Genomic DNA, 20049 nt, shown 5'->3' on the forward strand with positions numbered 1-20049 from the left:
AGATAGATAGATAGATAGATAGATAGATAGATAGATAGATAGATAGATAGATAGATAATCTTACACAAGTGAGTACACCACTCACACAAAAATTGCATTAGGCTACCGCTTTACAAGGGCCAACACTATATATATATATATATATATATATATATATATATATATATATATATATATATATATATATATATATATAGTGTTTTGCGTGTGTGCATCTGCCACATTGTGTTCCTCTGCAAATACTTGTGTTATTCTTATCTGTTCTTCAATTATTCTTATAAAACTTAAACATTTGTTTTGTTTATTCCATATTATACATTTCTACACTTATTTATGTCAACGGTATGTTTGTCTATGTATAGCTTTTTATCACCGAAGCAAATTCCTTAAATGTTTAAAATACTACTTGGCAATAAACTTCATTTTCATTCTGATAACATTCTGATAATATAGTGTAAATTTAGCTGTCCCCTCAAAATACAAATTCAACACACAACCATTAACGTGTAAACCACTGGCAACTACAGGGAGTACACCTGTTGGTGAAAATGTCCAAATCGTGCCCAGTTAATAACTTTCTCTTCCAGGTGTCATGTGACTCGTTAGCGTTACATGGTCTCAGGTGTGAATGGGGAGCAGTGTTGAATTTGACTCAAAGGAGTCAATGATTGACTCAAAGGAGTCAATCATTTCAGCGCTCAGATCACAGCACAAGTTCTGTGGTCTACGGTGGCCCTGAGGTGCAAAGCGCTACAACTTTAAGGAAAGCACTCCAACATTAATGAAAGCGCTACAACAATAAGGAAAGCACTCCAACTTTAAGGAAAATATTACAACATTAACAAAATCACTTCAACATTAACAAAAGGACTTCAACATTAACGAAAGCACTCCAACAATAACGAAAGCGCTACAACATTTAGGAAAGCGCTGCAACATTTAGGAAAGTGCTGCAACATTAACAAACCGGAAGAGGTACGTCCCAGTGGGAGACCTAAGAAATCGCTGATTGGACTACAGCTCGTTTTTACTTTTGAACCGAAAGTTATTCTGACTTTACTGTGTTTTTTAAAACCATGAATGTTCTCGGTGATCCAAACCGTAAGATGCAGTCTAAAACGCCACTTAGTCTGTTTATAAGTTTTGCTTTTATTAATTATGCTTTTTTTTTTACTACGTGCGCTGTGTTTCTGTACCTCAACGCTCTGGTCTGCTCCTCTCCCCTCCCTCCCCTCGGACACAGGGGCTTTTATTAGCGGCAGCCTTATCACTACGTTTAATGTCTCTCCACTCCTACCAAAATGTCCTAATTAAAATCAATAGGAGAGTCCGTAGCTGTGTTTCATGCTATTTTCTTTTTAACGACACAGAACCAGTGGCGCTTCGGTGGGCTTTCTGCCTTGGCTTGAATTCAGGTGCGCAAAATTACGTTACATATAATTTAGGTGTGCACTTTTAAGGGTCATTTCAACAAGCTTGTAACATCGGAGCTTCAGTTCAGACCCAATATTCATTCTCTTCCCTCTAAAGGAGCCCTATACAGTCTTTATTTATGCTTTCCCCCCACTGTTATCCCTCGTGCGCAGCGCACCAGGGTAAAATAGAGCAGCTGCGGATCATGCGTAAAGACGCCCACCCCCCCAGAAGCAGATTGTATGTTATCGTAGTTGATAATGAAACTACAGTTTATCATTAATCTATCCATGTTAGTCTCATTTGTGAATGAGGCGGAGTTTGATCAAGCCTAAAAGGTCCAACATTTTCCCCTCAGCTGTAACCCTTAAAGCATACAGGGCTGCGTTGTTCACGCTGCGTCTTTACGCATGATTCGCAGCTGCTCTATTTTACCCTGGTGCGCTGCGCGCGAGGGATAACAGTGGGGGAAATGCATAAATAAAGACTGTATAGGGCTCCTTTAGAGGGAAGGGAATGAATATTGGGTCTGAACTGAAGCTCCGATGTTACAAGCTTGTTAAAATGACCCTTAAAAGTGCACACCTAAATTATATGTAACGTAATTTTGCGCACCTGAATTCAAGCCAAGGCAGCACGCCCACCGAAGCGCCACTGGTTCTGTGTCGTTAAAAAGAAAATAGCATGAAACACAGCTACGGACTCTCCTATTGATTTTAATTAGGACATTTTGGTAGGAGTGGAGAGAGACATTAAACGTAGTGATAAGGCTGCCGCTGATAAAAGCCCCTGTGTCCGAGGGGAGGGAGGGGAGAGGAGCAGACCAGAGCGTTGAGGTACAGAAACACAGCGCACGTAGTAAAAAAAAAGCATAATTAATAAAAGCGAAACTTATAAACAGACTAAGTGGCGTTTTAGACTGCATCTTACGGTTTGGATCACCGAGAACATTCATGGTTTTAAAAAACACAGTAAAGCCAGAATAACTTTCGTTCAAAAGTAAAAACGAGCTGTAGTCCAATCAGCGATTTCTTAGGTCTCCCACTGGGACGTACCTCTTCCGGTTTGTTAATGTTGCAGCGCTTTCCTAAATGTTGCAGCGCTTTCGTTATTGTTGGAGTGCTTTCGTTAATGTTGTAATATTTTTGTTAATGTTGGAGTGCTTTCCTTATTGTTGTAGCGCTTTCCTAAATGTTGTAGCGCTTTCATTAATGTTGGGGTGCTTTCCTTAAAGTTGTAGCGCTTTGCACCTCAGGGCCACCGTAGTGGTCTGATAAAATCATGGTTCAGGTTGTGTCAAGCACGCGTGGTGGCAACCAAGTGAAGAGTACCAAGACAAGAAACTGAGAATCAAGAATCTTTTTTTTGTCAATATGCGCTTCTCCAGACCCAAACCCTATTTAGCATCTATGGGGTATCCTCAAACAAAATGTGGAAGAGCACATCATCTCTAACATCCACCAGCTCCATGATGTCATCATGGAGGAGTAGAAGAGACTCCACTGGCAACCTGAAGCTCTAGTGAAGTCAATGCCGAAGAGACTTAAGGCAGTGCTGGAAAATAATGGTGGCCACAAAATATTGACTCTTTTACCACAATTTGAATATTTCTATTGGGTGCCATTTGTAAAGTTACACAGTAAAGAAATAACAGTAATATTTTGGGTTATTTGTTCTGTCAAAAAAAAAAAAAAAATACAAATAGAAATAGAAATAGGTATATTTAGTTTGCAAACTACATTTTCAACTTGATGACTAAATAGTTAGTTTGTAAACTAAACTAAATATTTAGTTTAGGAACCAAATCTTTGGGTCCAAGTTATATATTTAATTTCCAATCTAAATATTTAATTTGTAAACTAAATATTTAGTTCAGACCTAAATATTTTGTTTGTAGCTAAATATTTAAATATTTAGCAAATTTACTTGCTGATAAGTGTAATGGTTATAAAAAGAAAGATTCAGAAAGTAAGAAAAAATGTTAGTAAAAGTATATTATTGTAATATCATTTGGAAATTTCATATTCTTTTATGCTTTCAGCACATGGAAGATGTATATTTGAAAGAACACCGTACTTAATGTCTCTAATGGAGTAAGGTTAATGGGAATCAGATGCACTGTTGATTGGGAGATCTGTGATTCTGTGATCGATTATTCCGGTCTGGCAACTCAAAAGCCACAGAATGATGCAGTTAAAACACGCATAGGTTAAAATCACTTTAAAATGCATTTTATGTAATGTTACTTTTGTAGCTATGGTTGTGTTTAGCACTTGAAGAGTGTTGCCTTTTCAGAATTTATGTTTTAAGCGTTTATTTGTAGATCTTGTCTCGATTGGTTAAGTCTGAACTGAAAAAGGGGAAGCGCGTTACTTCTGCTCGTTCATTACGGCATTGGAAACGACAGAAGTAACACTGTGCCCGTGTCGGTTTTTCATTATTCCCCTTTTCAGGGGTGTAACATAAGTGGAAGATGACTACTGAAACAAAAACTGGATCTTGCAAACCTTGTTTTGGAAAATGATCATAACTGGTCCATCAATTACTTTTTAAATAAAATGAAACAGTGATTCCATCAAGTATCAGCATTTTATTGAGACACAGAACAGAGATAAAGTAATGACACCCTTGGCTAGGCTGCAGCCTGCCTGCCCCCTGTTCCTAGCGCTGGTCTCTTCCATATATGATGCCACCACCTCTTGCACATTGCTATACTGGGCTGCATCATACGTAACAAAAACAACTCATAATCTAAATATTTGCAATCCCACACACAAAATACAAAAGCATTGACCTTGCCGGAATAGGGGAAAGTGGAGCAGTAGCAGGCCCTTCTGGTCTCCTCCCTGAGTGCAGCTGCTCAAATGCAGAAGGAGCTAGGTCGGAGGAGACCTTAGAACCCAAGCTGTAATGTTTCATTCACAACCTCTATATAAACTCCTGCTGCTGAAATCACTTCAGTTGTCACTCATGTAACTTTTTTTTCACCAATCCTTTTCCTTTCGATATGTCTGACACTCCAGCTGAAAACATAGGACAAGCTGCTTTAATGACAATCCAGACGTTAACTCATGCATCTACAACAGCAATTACACCAACAGCTGACATAAAGCTACCACAGCCAGCCGCATGTTTGTGACCCAGCCTAGGAAAAAGAAGTTATGTTAGTGGCGACTGAGGCGATTCAGTCTCGACAGCAGCAGGAGTTTATAAAGAGGATGGCAAGACCCAACTTTTGCTTTGTTAGTCCACCTCCAAGCTAAATATTTAGTTAGCAAGCTAAATATCTAGCTCCAAACTAAATATTTGAGGCCAAGCAAAATATTTAGTTTAGAAATTAAATATTCAGTTTGGGAATTAAATGTTTAGTTTCCAAACTAAACATTTAGTTTGGAGCTAGATATTTAGTTTGCTAACTAAACATTTAATTGAAAGCTAAATAGTTACCTTGCAAACAAAACATTTAGCATGCTAATTAAAGATTTTGTTTGGACATGTGACGTTTATAAATATATTAATCCATCCATCCATCCTCTTCCGCTCATAGGAGGCCTAGACGTCCCTCTCGCAAGCCACTTGGGCCAGCTCCTCCAGGGGAATACCAAGGCGTTCCCAGGCCAGCCAAGAAACATAGTCCCTCCAGCGTGTCCTGGGTCTCCCTCTGGGTCTCCTCCCGGGGGGATGTGCCCGGAACACCTCACGAGGGAGGCGTCCAGTAGGCATCCTAACCAGATGCCAGAGCCACCTCAGCTAGCTCCTCTCAATGTGGAGGAGTAGTGATTCTACTCTGAGTCCTCCCCAGATGACTGAGCTTCTCACCCTATCTCTAAGGGAGAGCCTAGACACACTACGGAGAAAACTTATTTCGGCCGCTTGTATCTGGGATCTCGTTCTTTCGGTCATGACCATAGATGAGGGTAGGAAAGTAGCTCGACCGGTAATTCGAGAGCTTTGTCTCTTGGCTCAGCTCTCTCTTTACCACAATGGACCGGTACAGCGCCCGCTTCACAGCAGATACAGCACCAATCCACCTGTCGATCTTCCACTCAATCTTCCCCTCATTCGTGAACAAGACCCCAAGATACTTAAACTCCTCCACTAGGGGCAGTACATCCTACCCAAGCCGGAGAAGGCACCCTTTTCCGGCTCAAGACCATGGTCTGGAAGCACTGATCCTCATCCCGGCCTCTTCACACTCGGCTGCGAACTGCTCCAGTGAGAGCTGTAGATCATGCCCTAATGAAGCCAAGAGAACCACGTCATCCGCAAATAGCCGAAACGCAATCCTAAGGCCACCAAAACGGATCTCCTCAACACCTTGGCTGCCCCTAGAAATTCTGTCCATAAAAGTTATAACCACAATCTGTGACAAAGGGCAACCTTGGCTGAGTCCTACTCTCACTGAAAACATATCCGACTTACTGCCTGCAAAGTTGAACCAAGCTGTGACACCGGTCATACAGAGACCTAACAGCCCTTATTAAAGGGCCCAGTAGTCCATACTCCCGGAGTACGCCCCACAGGACCCCCCGAGGGACATGGTCGACTGCCTTCTCCAGATCCACAAAGCGCATGTACTGTAGATTGGTTGGGCAAACTCCCATGCACCCTCCAGGATCCTACTCAGGGTGTAGAGCTGATCCAGTGTTCCACGGCCAGGATGAAAACCACTCTTCCTGAATCTGAAATTCAACTATCCGACGGACCCCCCTTTCCAGAATCCTGGAATAGACCTTACCAGGGAGGCTTAAGAGGGTGATTCCTCTGTAGTTGGAACACACCCTCCGGTCCTCGTTTTTAAATAGGGGGACCACCACCACCTTCTGCCAATCCAGGGGAACTGCCCCCGATGTCCACGCAATGTTGTAGAGTCATATTAACCAACACAGCCCCACAACATCCAGAGCCTTAAGGTACTCAGGGCGAATCTAATCCACCCCCGGGGCGTTTCCACTAAGGAGCTTTTTAACCACCTTGGTGACCTCAGCACCAGAGATGGGAAAACCCGACCCGGAGTCCCCAGGCTCTGCTTCCTCAATGGAAGATGTGTTGGTGGGATTAAGGAGGTCATCGTAGTATTCCACCCACCGACACACTACGTCCCGAGTCCATGTCAGCAGCACACCCCTACTATAAACAGTGTTGGTACTGCACTGCTTCCCACTTCTGAGACACCGGAAAGTGGACCAGAATCGTCTTAAAGCCATACGGAAGTCTTTCTCCATGGCCTCTCGGAACTCTTCCCACGCCCGAGTTTTTGCCTCAGCGACAAGCCGAGCCGCCTGCCACTTTAACAGCTGCTTCCGGAGCCAATAAAGCCAGATAGGACTCCTTCTTCAGCTTGACAGCTTCCCTGACCACTGGTGTCCACCAGTGTGTTCATTGAACTACGGCCCAGGGTGTCATGGTGCCAAGAGCACATATGGACACCCTTATGCTTGAACATGGTGTTCATTATGGACAATCCATGATGAGCACAGAAGTCCAACAACAGAACACAACTCGAGTCCAGATCAGGTGGGCCATTCCTCCCAACCACGCCCTTCCAGGTCTCACTCTCATTGCCCACGTGAGAGTTGAAGTCCCCCAGAAGAACAAGGGAGTCCCCAGGAGGGGCACTCTCCAGTACCCCATCTAAGGACTCCAAAAAGTGTGGGTAATCTGAACTGCTGTTTGGCGCATAAGGACAAACAACATTTACACGTATGCGGAGGGAGGCCACCCTCTTGTTCATCGGGGTAAACCCCAACGTACAGGCACCAAGATGAGGGGCAACAAGTATGCCCACCCCTGCTCGGCGCCTCTCACCATGGGTAACTCCAGGAGTGGAAGAATGTCCAGCCCCTCTTGAGACTGGTTCCAAAGCCAGAGCCATGCATTGAGGTAAGTCCAACTGTCTCTCAACCTCCTTAACCTTGCACACTAGCTTAGGCTGCTTCCCCACCAGAGAGGTGACATTCCAGGTCCCAAAAGCAAGCTCCTTCAGCTGTGGATCGAAACGCCAAGGTTCCCGGCCTCGACTGCCACCCATTACACAATGCACCCGACCCCTTTGACCTCTCCGACAGGTGGTGAGCCCATTGGAGGGGGTACCCATGTTTCCTCCTTGAACTGTGCCTGGCCTGGCTCCATGGGTAAAAGCATGGCCACCAGGCGCTCGCCAGCGTGCCCCACCTCAAGGCCTGGCTCTTCACGCTGCTCTTTGTCTGGTCTCTCACCAAGGACTGGTCTGCCTTGGGTGTGACCCTACTGGGGACTTGAAGCCCCTGACAGCATAGCTCCTAGGGTCATTGGGACACTCAAACCCCTCCACCACGATAAGGTGGCAGCCCAGGGAACGGTTGCCACATTTATATATTAATAAATATATTAAAGACATGGTGGAAATATGACTTTGAAAAATGAACCACCGTTTTTATTCTCTTATGAGCCCTAATTACTGGTATACATTTTTGACTTTGTAATTTTAAAAATGGCCCCCCATAATTTTCACTCAGGGGTACACTCACTTTTGTTGCTAGCGGCTTAGATATTAATGGCTCTGTTGAGATATTTTGAGGGGACAGAAAATTCATGTAAGCTGTATGTAGACAAAATGTCTTACTTTCAGTGATGTTTCATGAAAACATATTAAATGTTTTAACCAAATATGAGAGGTGTACTCACGTTTGTGAGATATTGTAGAAAGATATGGTACTGCAGATATAAAACAAAATACAGATGCCATTTCAAGCTTCTGGGCACCCATCAGTCCAAATACACTAATGTCACATTGAATTTCACTTGGAGGCTATACGATGCTCTCAAGGCCATTCATGTCAATGGTGCAGTGTTCTTTGCTCTTCTTCAGATGTCTTGGAGGAAGTGGAGGTTTCTTTTTGTCTGAAATCTGCTGAACACCTTCCTCCAGCTGCATTAGTCGAGCCACATCAGGTGGGATGAGCTTGTGTTTGACTCCAAAGGAAGGGGGTCGAACATTCCCATTGTTATTGTGACAGTTCATTGTCGGTGGGGTAGTCACTGGTATTGTTGCCTCACAGACCAGAGGTACCTGTTGACCAAAAAATCAAAAAGTATTTAGATTGGCAAGAAAAGTCCACTTTCCTTGCCTTTTGATTAAAACACCTTCATGGAATCTAAAATAACAAAAACAAATGTTCAATAATAAAAAGTAAAGTTCTAAAATTACAACATCTGCCCTCAATGCTCAGTAGAAAGTTGCTTAAAAATCACAGTCAGATTTTGAAACATTCACTACTTTTAGGACATTTGACAAAAATATATTTTTAAAAACCTAAAAATATGGTATTGATCCTTTTATAAAGAGAATATAATTTTTAACCAATGAATTAGAACCCACCCCATCTCCTTCTTTCATGAAATCTTTCCTGCAGATGTGTGCCATAATTCCTGTGGCCAAAGCATCACCCATTACATTTACCATTGTTCGAAATCTGTCTCTGTAAAGGAAAGAAAGGAAAACTGGATCAGAAATGCTGCAGCCATTAAGCAAAAAAAAAAAAGAAAAAAAGGTTTGTTCAGCTTAAATTGTTGGTGGTGAAAAAAAGTATAAAGACATATGACTTACAGTGCCCAGTCCACTGCAATGATGAGGGTGATGTCATCAGTAGGCAATCCAACAGATGTCAACACAATCACCATGGTCACCAGTCCAGCTTGTGGTATCCCAGCTGCACCAATGCTTGCTGCCGTTGCTGTAATGCTGGTAGAGATTTGAAGGTTAGTGTAGTTCACACTTCAATACAGTTTATTTGTAGTCTGCCAATCCAAAAGAGAAGTAATCTTGATTTACATATGACACATTATATTAATTTAAATTATATTAATTTAATGTAAATGATCATATACTTTAATGTAAATATTACATTAAAGTATATGATCAAGATCAGACAGAATATAAATCAATCCAAGTCATTACAAAACAATGCAGTCGTAATCGATCTATCCATTGTTTGCTGCTTTTTCGAGATGAAGTCATGGGGGCAAGAAGCCCAAGTTTAGAGTTGGGGTTTCTGTTGAAAGGGACACTGCTCCTAATGAAAGTAAATTACTTGACCTAAATTTAAATTAGAAATCGTGGCAAAACTAGCAAATGAATGACATGTGACTGGTCTGATTTCTGCCGCTGTGTGTTGCTCTATTTAAACCTGTCTCTTTTTGAGTTCAGGCGCCAGATTCTCAAAAATCCTTGTGTGAGTAGACCTTCCAGAATTCCTTGACTGCTTTCCTGTAAGTGACTCAGATTGTTCTTTGGATTCCTGCCCTAGACCTTGTTGGACTCTCCTGTTAGTTCTTGGATTCTAGACATAATTTCCACTGTTGCTTCATGCTTGCTCAGTATGAGGGATTGCTGCAAAGCAATGGACAGTGCAGACGACTGTCCCGGTAGCTCTACACTCCTTCAGGAGGAGTGAATGCTGCTCATCAAGACTTGATGCAATCTACTTGGTTTCCTTAGATAGGATTTTTTTGACCAATCTGTATAATCTGATACAATCTGTATAATCTGAGTGAATTTTACTTTGGGAAGTGCCTTGAAATGATATGTTTCATCAATTGGCGCTATATAAATATAATTAAACTGAATTGAATTGAATAGACATCGACCTGTGTTTGTTGCCTGACTCTGCCTCTCTGCCTAGCCCTGCTGTACCTCAGCCAGTTGGATTGACTCTTGAGATCTGGACCCAGGACTGAACTGTGGACACGCCTGTTGGATTCTCCTACCGATGCCTCTGCCTGCCTCTGACTACCTGTGTATGACCCTGGACTGTCTCTGGATTTCCGTCCCTGCATCTAGCTGTACAAGGGAACTAGTTTCTGCTAGGGAACTAGCAGAATATTCTGCATATCACTTCTGGGATCTTTTATTGGGTTCTGTGCCACACCCAGGATTAGTGGCTTTGTTATTTCACATCATTCATCCCACTGTGGGATTTTCAGAGGTTCCGGTACCAGTTCCAGAAGTTTCCCTCACCGGCTACACCTTCCTTTAAAAATCTTAAAACGTCACTCAGTGTCTGTCGAATAATTGGGTTCAATAAAGCCCTTAATAATCAAGCTCCATCATATATCAGAGCTCTGATTACCCCGTATGTTCCTAACAGAGCACTTCGCTCTCAGACTGCAGGTCTGCTGGTGGTTCCTAGAGTCTCTAAAAGTAGAATGGGAGGCAGATCCTTTAGTTATCAGACTCCTCTCCTGTGGAACCAACTCCCAGTTTTGGTCCGTGAGGCAGACACCCTGTCTACTTTTAAGACTAGGCTTAAAACGTTCCTTTTTGACAAAGCTTTTAGTTAGAGTTGCTTATTTTACGCTGAGCTTTCTCTGTAGATATGCTGCTATAAGCTTAGGCTGCTAGAGGACATCAGGGTCTATTTCTCCCACTCTGCTGAGTTCTCCTACTGTTCTCCAATTTGCATAGCTTGTTGTTATTTCATCATTTACCTTTTTGTTCTAATTTTTTTCCTTCATAGTAGGTACACCTGGTCTGGAGTTCTGTTAGCTGTGACATCATCCAGGGAAGACAGCTCATCCCCTATTACCATATAACATAGAAAAGATTCCTGGATTTCAGGTTTTGTCAATCTCTCTCTTCTGTCTCCTCTTTCTTTCATATTTTCTCCTTTTTTTCTTCTCATTTTGTCTCCTGTTCTACTTTTTCAATGTAGTGTCCACATAACATGAATTATTCCCTACATAAATCATAATAAAACTATTTACATATATAGATCAAGCAGAGCACTATGGCAAAATCTATAAAGCTCCACTTGTGAGAGTAAAATCTGTTGGGCTCTTTCTGGCATTAAGACAATTCTTATTGCCACGTTACCAGACAGGACACTATATATATATACATATAAAAAGATTACTGGATCAATGTGTGCTTCTGTGCTTGTTTGTCTCTCTTGTTGTGTCTCTACTCTGTCTTCTCTAACCCTCAGTCGGTCGAGGCAGATGACCGTTCACACTGAGCCTGGACTGAGCTGGAGGTTTTTCCTTCCCGTTAAATGGGAGTTTTCCTCCCCACTGTTGCTTCAGGCTTGCTCAGTATGAGGGATTGCTGCAAAGCCATGGACAATGCAGACAACTGTCCGCTGTGGCTCTACGCTCTTTCAGGAGGACTGAATGCTGCTTGTCAAGACTTGACAAGACTTCCTATCTAAGGGTTCCCTTAGATAGGAATTGTTTTGACCAATCTGTATAATATGACCTAATCTGTATAATCTGATTGAATTTGATTTTGGAAAGTACCTTGAGATAACATGTATCATGAATTGGCTCTATATAAATAAATTTGAATTGAATAATATTCACTCAAAAAGCCCATGAGTCCAATTTACTGCAACTATGACTTATTTTCAACCAGATAGTAGGACCATTAATACAAACACTAAGGAAATAATCACAGTGAACTTCCAATTAAATCACAGTTTAGATATGATTCAATATTTAAGCTATAATTAAAACCAGATAAAAATGGCTTCTACTGATTAGAATCAAAGCTTCTGAAATAATGAGGAAATTAAACAGTAATCACATTAGAATTTCTGATTGTGCTCAATTGGAACACACCCTCCGGTCCCCGTTTTTAAATAGGGGGACTTTCATAAACCTTTATACTATGTGAATGTTTTGCTGAAAAAGAGACCTATGCACTTTAGAAAATAGATGGCTTCATTTGTAAAGAATGCTGTCTGGAAAGATTAAGATAACTTCTCAAGCATTCAACCAAGAAGTTAAAGCTTGGGCACAAATGTGTCGTCTACTTACTGAATTACTGAATTACTGAATAACAAATGAAAAGTCAGTGTTTTGAGCAGTCTGAAAAAGAGTCTTTTTAAACAGAATATGCTAATACTACATCTGGCTTCCACTGTTTATGCCCTTTTCAAAGCTGAAGGTTGGACAAATTTGTTTAATTTTTTGTTTAGTTCACCTACAAATTAATTATCTTTTAATCTATAAAGGCTATGAAACTTCACACATTTCAAATGCACATAAGGAATTTCCCTTTTCAATGAAAGATTTTCATTTTGGTAAATGCAACTGTATTAAAATCCTACTAATATCATGTAAATGTGCTTTAAAATTATGCTTATAAATAATGTGCTCATAAATGATGCAACATGACATCACTGACCTGATAGTGATGATTTGGCCAAAGTCCAACTCATAATGATTAACTTGTGCAATGAAGATGGCTGCCACAGCTTCATAGAGGGCAGTACCGTCCATATTAATTGTGGCACCCACTGGGAGCACAAAACGTATGATGCGCCGGTCAATGTGATTGTTCTCTAAGAGGCACTTGAAGGTTATAGGCAAAGTGGCAGAGCTGAAGAAGACAGAAAACAAGACTGAGAGGTCATAGTATCAGATAGTCAGTTCAAGTCAGTTCAAACCAGTTCATGGTTTATTAAAAAAATTAAATTTTAATTTTAAATGATGACCAGATATATGTTCCTTTAGAACGTATTTAGCAAGTAAGAGAAACACTTTGGTAACGGAAAGGGTTGAAGACTGACGCAACTTGAATTGTTTAATGTTAAAGCGTATAACAGAATTCTTATAAAGATAAACTTTCTTTTTAACTGTAGTGTTTTTTCTTTACCTGGAGGACGTTGCCAGGGCTATAAGCAAGGCTTGCAGGATTCCTCGGATGTAAACAATAGGGCTCTTTTTGGTGATGAAGAAGTACATGGCAGGCAGGATGAACAAGCCATGCAACACCAAACCAAACACCACGGTGATGGCATAAAAACCCAGCTTCTTCCCCATTGCAGAGGGATCACTCATCTCCAGGATTTTACCAGCCACAAGGAAAACTATGCCAAATGGAAAGTACCTGACAGGACGAAGAGCAATTACACATTAAAGTCAGCCAGTTTATTTATGAATACAACCAAAAACAACAAAGCAGTAGCAGTAGTAGATATAAGTCAATATTTATGTCCCTTTTTTACAGGATAAAGACTTTTTTATGTCTCCACAACTTACGTAGTCTGTTTAGAAAAGTAGCTTGATCTGCTAGTTTAGAAGGCAATCATTACACTCAAACTCTCAGTACTGGACGTTTTTCACTTCATGTTACTTTTTATATACCCAGATGTTCTCCTGCACCATCACCAAGCTCTGTATGTCAGCAGATGGTTTCTTAGAATCTGCTGTCACATTCATCTCAAATGAAACTTTACTAGGTACACATGTTAATTTGATAATCTACACGTGACGAATGGCTAAGTCTCAAATATATTTGTTTCTCTCTGTTTGAAGACCTAGAATTAATTTCTGTATCACCATGCTGCTTGTGGCTAGTTGGATGGTGAAACACCATAAAAACCAGCTGTACTGTAACACTAGAGAGCATGACTGGCTTTATAGCCTGGGGATGTGGCCAAACCTCCTCTGAAGACACCAACACACTGCTAAAATAGTAAACCACTTCTGCCTTACAAGACTAACTTTTTTATGAACACTTTATTATCTTACTGTGCTTTGCGCAATGCTGACTGAGACCTACTTCATTGATCAATTTACTTCAGTCTTTACTATACAGGTTCAGATTACAATATGATTCATCCTTGAGTCATCTATGCTTTATTCACTAAAATCTATGAAAATTTAAACTCTTTTTTGAGAACATTTTAAAATGTAATTAACCACATCCATATGGTTCAATCTCTGTCTGCACTGTGACGTAAAACTTTAGAGGCTGCAAAGAACATGTATTCTTGAAATCTTGTAAATGACATTCTAAAAGAATCTTCAAATAAAAGGTATCTTTAAAGAAGTCCTCACCATATGACAATGGCAACAATTCTAAGAACTGCTTCATTGAGACTTTGGCAGAAGTTTACCAAGGCGCTTCCATTGGGACCCATTCTACCTAACATAATACCTGTCAAAAAAACATAACGCAGTGTTCAGACCTATGGATGGAAATTTTAAACTTCAAAGCACATCATTCTGCAGAATTTGACGGAAAACCAGAAACCATTTGAATACTTACCCATGGTGGCCGAAAAAATAACAATACCGAGGACATTCATTCCATCACTTGTTCCTTCACGAATGCGTACCAGCACATCCGGAGGCGGAGTCAGGTCAAGAGCAAAGTTCTGGATGTCACTGCCGTTATCATCCTGGATGCCATAGATGAGTGGCCGCCTTGTGGTTGACTCTGATTGGGCCTGACCCACTGTTGGCTTTGGCTTCACAATGAGCTGACTTCTTGTTTGATACTGTTGTCAAAAGAGACAGAGATGGTTTTACAAGGTTGGATATATCATGTAAAAATTCAAGTTAAATCTCTCTCAGTTCTTGAACTTTCTAAACCAGCACACATATAAAAATGAATTGTCGGGCGTTATATTTCCAGGAAATCTCCTGAAATGGGTAGTTATCTGGAAGGCAGATTTTTGTACTGAATATTGTTATTAAAATCATTGCATTTCAACAGATGTACTTGTTAGCAGAACTTTAGTTTGAGAACCAGTTAAACATTTCAGCAAATCTGCTTTAAACCAGGGTCATAATGCAGCCAAGGTGTGCAAGATTGTGCCCCTGATGCCAGTTAATCCATTTTCAGCAAATACAGAGGATCATTTTGGAAGCACTTTGGTGCCATCTAGTAACCTTGCCTGCAAGCTGAATTTTCACTGTATTTCTGCATTCACAAACACATGAGAATTCATCTTGTACTGCTCCCACTTCAACCATGTGTGACCGACCCAAACAGTTCAGGCCAGTCCCGTTACAGTATTATGGTTTAAGGAAGTATGTACTGCATTGACGAAAGAGCTGCTGAGCCCACAGCTGAACAAACATGAACATGACAGCGCAGGAGGACACACATGTAGATGCTGCCATTACATCTGTTTTATCAGAATCCATGATTTCTTTGAAAGAAGAATGGCAAAAAGTGCCGGGACCAGGGTAACTTGTGGTTTCTCATTGATACCGTGATTGTGATTGGCTAAAACCAACTTTTGGTATGCGGACACTAGGTGTTGCTTCGTCCAATCTGCTCTGAGAATTCTGCTGCATATCCATCTTTTTCCCAAATGGATTTGAGAGCAGGACCAGATTGATAATGTGCAAAATGTAGAATGCTACACATTATCTATCTGACTGGCCAGGTTAGCCATCTAGCAGGCAGAGCCCAGTCAAACCCAATTTGCATGCTATTAACCTTAAAAGCAATTATATGGTATATACTACACTTAAATGAATAATCTCTTCTAAATTCATAATTTGCTTCCCAGCAAATAGACAGATATTTGTTTTATAAAACTGAAAACTAATTAAGCCATTAAGGGGATGCTATTGAATATAGTGAGAGAGGCACCAGCCTAAGAGTGTACAATTGAAAGAAGAACATTTGTACTTCTTCTTCTTCATTTGTACTGTACCTTTATACAGTAACAGTAATAGCCATCTGTACATATATTCATAGTACATGTAAACTTTGTTATAATAACAATTATCTGTATATTATGCTATTGTACATATCTGTAAAACTCTATTCATAGTAATATCCACCTGTATATTATATTCGGTACATATCCAGCTGTAAATGTAGTTCACAATACTAGTTATCTACATATTATACACATAGGACAAATCTATCAGTAAAATTCTGTTTATAATAGTATTCATCTCTATATTTATTCCGTGCATATCCATGTCCTGTACTTATGGAACCATTGTTTATCCTGCACTTGTTGCTATTGCACTTCTGGTTAGACCTCAAACTGCATTTTGTTGCCTTGTACCTGTACCTGTACCTGTGTAATGACAATAAAGTTGAATCTAATCTAATCTAATCTAATCTAATCAAATCATCTTAAAAGTGCTCTGTATTGTATCTTACCTGTTGAAAAGTGGCCTGGACCAGATTTGATGGGAACATATTTCTGCAAAGAAAGAAAGAACATTGAAACACATGAAACTTCAACAAGACACATTAATCAGCTTTTAAAGAGAACAGTCTTTCAGTGATTTGGACAAATTAGAACAACACTGAAATGACAACTGTGAACTTGTTCCAAGCAACCATAATTAATCTCCCAGAAATCCTTGATTAAAATGACCTCATTTACAAAAGGCCCATTACCTTGTCTCCCCGAGGTAATAAAACAACCCTCCACTGTGTAGATTATATTCAGCTTGTGTCAAGCAACCCAAATCACTCTTAATTAAACTTTTCCTCTGGTGTTTTTTTGAATGCTGCAGCTGAAGTTGTGCAACTGAGAGATTAGAAGCCCCAGCTATTGTTACGTCAGAGAAAGGTGCTCTAGTTAAACATGACTGACACCTCATTCCAATGTTTCACAAATATTTTTGATGTAAATGGTAAATGGTAAATGGCTTGTACTTGTATAACGCTTTAACTAGTCTTGACGACGTCCAAAGCACTTTACACTACAGTTCAGTCATTCACCTATTCACACACACATTCACACCCTGACAGTGGTGAGCTATGTTAGTAGCCACAGCTGCCCTGGGGCAGACTGACAGAGGCAAGGCTGCCATGCACTGGCGCCACCTGGCCCTCTGACCACCGTTTAGATGTCTCAGACTAAACTAAGATGAGTTGTCCTTGGTTAAGCAAAGTACAGTCAAAGGCAATCCTAAAAAATGGCGTTTTTAATCTTGATTTAAAGGAAAAAGGGCTTTCAGAACTTTTGCTGTCTTCTGGAAGTTTGTTCCAGATAAGTGGAGCATAGGAACTAAATTATGCTTCTCTGTGTTTGGTTCTGGTTCTAGGAATGCAGAGCATACTTGAATCAGAACACCTGAGTGGTTTGGCGGGTTGATACACTGACAACAAATCTGTAATGTATTTAGGTGCTAAGCCATTCAGTGATTTATAAACTAACAGAAGTATTTTAAAGTCTAGTCTCAGAGATACAAGAAGCCAGTATAAAGGACTTTAGAACTGGGGTGATTTGCTCTACTTTTTTAGTTTTAGTGAGGATGTGGGCAGCAGCGTTCTGGATCAGGTTCATCTGTCTAATTGACTTTTTAGGCAGACCTATAAAAAGACCATTGCAGTAATCAATTCGACTAAAAATAAATGCATGGAGGATTTTTTAAGAACCTGCTGGGTCTTTACTACTTTAATCCTGGAAATATTCTGCAGGTGATCCTAATGGCAGATTGGTATGCAACTTGGGGATAAGTGAGTTGTCCAAGGGTTATTCATATTTGGCAGGGGAAGAAAACTGAATCAAGCCCACAACTTTCTGAATGCAAGATAACTACTCTTCCATCAGAGCCCCAGTTGCCCCAATTATTAATTGCAATGGATTGAACGTACCATCTCAATCAGTACATGTGTGACCAATTCAATCAGTATCCTAATTTTTTATCCCCTTAAATCCTCTTTCTGTAGGTTTCTTCCTGTCAAATAGGAGCTCAAGGCTGTATTTTCCCTCGGTATGGCTTTAAAACTCACTAAACTAATCTGCATTCTGCTTGTAGTTGATGATTTTTGGTGAGAATCCTGATTTACTACACTTCTGCCAAGTAGTATTTGTTCCCTGCTTTTATTCATCCTTCTGATGTGAATTAACCAGACATCACCTAGAGGGCCCATCATTGTGTCAGCATAATGGAATAAATCAAGTTCTGAATTCTGATGCTGCCACACTTGAATTTTTGCAAAGGTTTCCTGCATACCAGGCACACATATCTCTGCTCTTATCTGAGCCATGATGTCAACCAAGACTGTTGGGATCTTACCGGATTAGATCCAGCAGAGCATCAGCAGAACTCATGATATGCTTGCTGCTGTCCTCAGAGTCCTCTTTCTGGGCGGCACCACCCGGGTGGATAATGGACACCATCATGATCCCCACAATCACAGCCACAAACGTTGTCCACAAATAATATGACACCGTGATCAGCCCAAGCCGACTTGAACACTTGGCATCGAGAGCTGCCAGCCCAGACATCAAACTGGAAGAGAGAAGAAGAAAGTTGGGAAAGGCTTTATTTTGCTGGTTTATTTCAACAAAGCTCATTATTTATTTGAAAATACATTCTAATCCTTTTAAATAGGTTGTCTTTATGTTACATAACGTAAAAGTTGCATTTGACAGTGTGTTAACTTCCCAAGTCTTCCCAAGACATCCATAGCTCAATTTTTGGTATTTGATTTCTAGTAAATTATGTTTTTGTAAACTTCAGGCTAGTATTACAGTCAAGTAAATTTCTTCACACGTAGCGTTTTTCAGAGTTTTACCTTTCATTTGGAGTTAGAGCACGTTTTATTGAATAATTTATTTTTTTTAAAAATACCTTGATTTTATCTTTTTATCAATTTTCCCATACATAAATGTCATTTTATTCATTGCATTGTGTTTTATTGCTGAATTTGCATTATTTATTCATCTTTGAGGCTTTCAATTTTGTAATGTACTTTTAGAAATTTTTCTATCGGAGGAGTGACCTACATATGAAAATAAATAAATTCAGAAAGTGGGATTGCTTTTAATTAGGGTAATTTGACTACTTAGTGGTTGTTCATTTTCTATTACAAATTATAGTCTGAATATTTTTAATATTTATTAAAGGAGGAAAGCATATGTTCCAGGATTTTTGCAGATGTCTGCCCCCTCTGGCGACAAATTGAAATGACACCAGTGTTGTGAATGTTCATGGGAGAAATGGTAAATGGTCTGTAACCGTATAGCACTTTATCAAGTCCTACAACTTCAAAACGCTTTACACTACATTCACGTACACATTCACACCCTGACGGTGATAAGCTACACTGTAGACACAGCTGCCCCGAGACAGACTAACAGCAGCGAGGCTTCCATGTCGGTGCCACTGCGCCCTCTGACCACTGCCAGCAGACAACGTGGGTGAAGGGTCTGTGGCCTGAAAAGATGACAGACTGGGTGCAGCAAACTAACTTAAACGAACTGTCCATGATTCTCCACTCAAACTATGAGGAGAACAATTTAGTTTGAATTTTAAGCCCCACCCCCAACAGTTTTTCCCCATTAGAAACCCTTCTTCTCTCCCTTCTGGTCTCCTCCCAGTTGAAATGCATGAGACTAAACATGTGCCTCTTGAAGAAACAAGGTGTTGTCGAGGGACTTTTCGTCATTTTGTTTGACTTTAATAGCTACGTCTTGATAAATGATACTTTCCTATGTGAATGGTCAACTTTTGCATGCCATGCTGTTCTGCTTACATACCTTACCATTTTGTGCATGTGCTGGAGGAGCTGGTGCTTGCTAACGGCTCTACACCTTGTTGTGCCATTGGCAGAGAAAGTTGTCCCATATTGTCCCCAATTCGTTGCTTATTCCTACTAAAAAATCCTGGACTCACTCAATCCCACAATCAATTAGTCACTTGTTATTATAAAATTAGTCTTTTAACTCATTAACTCAACGTCTTTTAATACATTGCTTAAAAAGCCTTTTTCTTAACCAGACAAAAATAAATTCAGGTATAGCTTCTTTAACATGCTTCTTAGGTTTATGGACACCTCTGTATGAGCTGGTTTGAGAATCAATCAATGTAATAGATCAGGGTTGCTAAATGTTAATTGCTAAGCATGAGACTCAAGCTTTTTCTTTATTTCTTACTCTC

General features: G+C 40.4%; 1 protein-coding gene across 1 annotated transcript in view; it reads right to left on the bottom strand.

Annotated features, from left to right (window-relative positions):
• Nucleotides 1-7032: 7032 nt before the first annotated feature.
• slc1a7b (solute carrier family 1 member 7b) overlaps nucleotides 7033-20049 on the bottom strand; it is a 68923-nt gene continuing 55906 nt past the window's right edge. The window contains exons 3-11 of the mRNA XM_012850243.3: nucleotides 18184-18399; nucleotides 16310-16352; nucleotides 14447-14678; nucleotides 14236-14335; nucleotides 13049-13282; nucleotides 12578-12772; nucleotides 9002-9136; nucleotides 8774-8873; nucleotides 7033-8464 (exon numbers count right to left, since the gene is read on the bottom strand). Of these exons, the coding sequence (XP_012705697.3) occupies nucleotides 8204-8464; nucleotides 8774-8873; nucleotides 9002-9136; nucleotides 12578-12772; nucleotides 13049-13282; nucleotides 14236-14335; nucleotides 14447-14678; nucleotides 16310-16352; nucleotides 18184-18399 (1516 nt within the window). The 3' untranslated portion in view covers nucleotides 7033-8203. The remainder of the gene's footprint in view (nucleotides 8465-8773; nucleotides 8874-9001; nucleotides 9137-12577; nucleotides 12773-13048; nucleotides 13283-14235; nucleotides 14336-14446; nucleotides 14679-16309; nucleotides 16353-18183; nucleotides 18400-20049) is intronic.

This window comes from Fundulus heteroclitus, chromosome 9 (assembly GCF_011125445.2).
Source record: "Fundulus heteroclitus isolate FHET01 chromosome 9, MU-UCD_Fhet_4.1, whole genome shotgun sequence".
Classification (NCBI taxonomy): Eukaryota; Metazoa; Chordata; class Actinopteri; order Cyprinodontiformes; family Fundulidae; genus Fundulus; species Fundulus heteroclitus.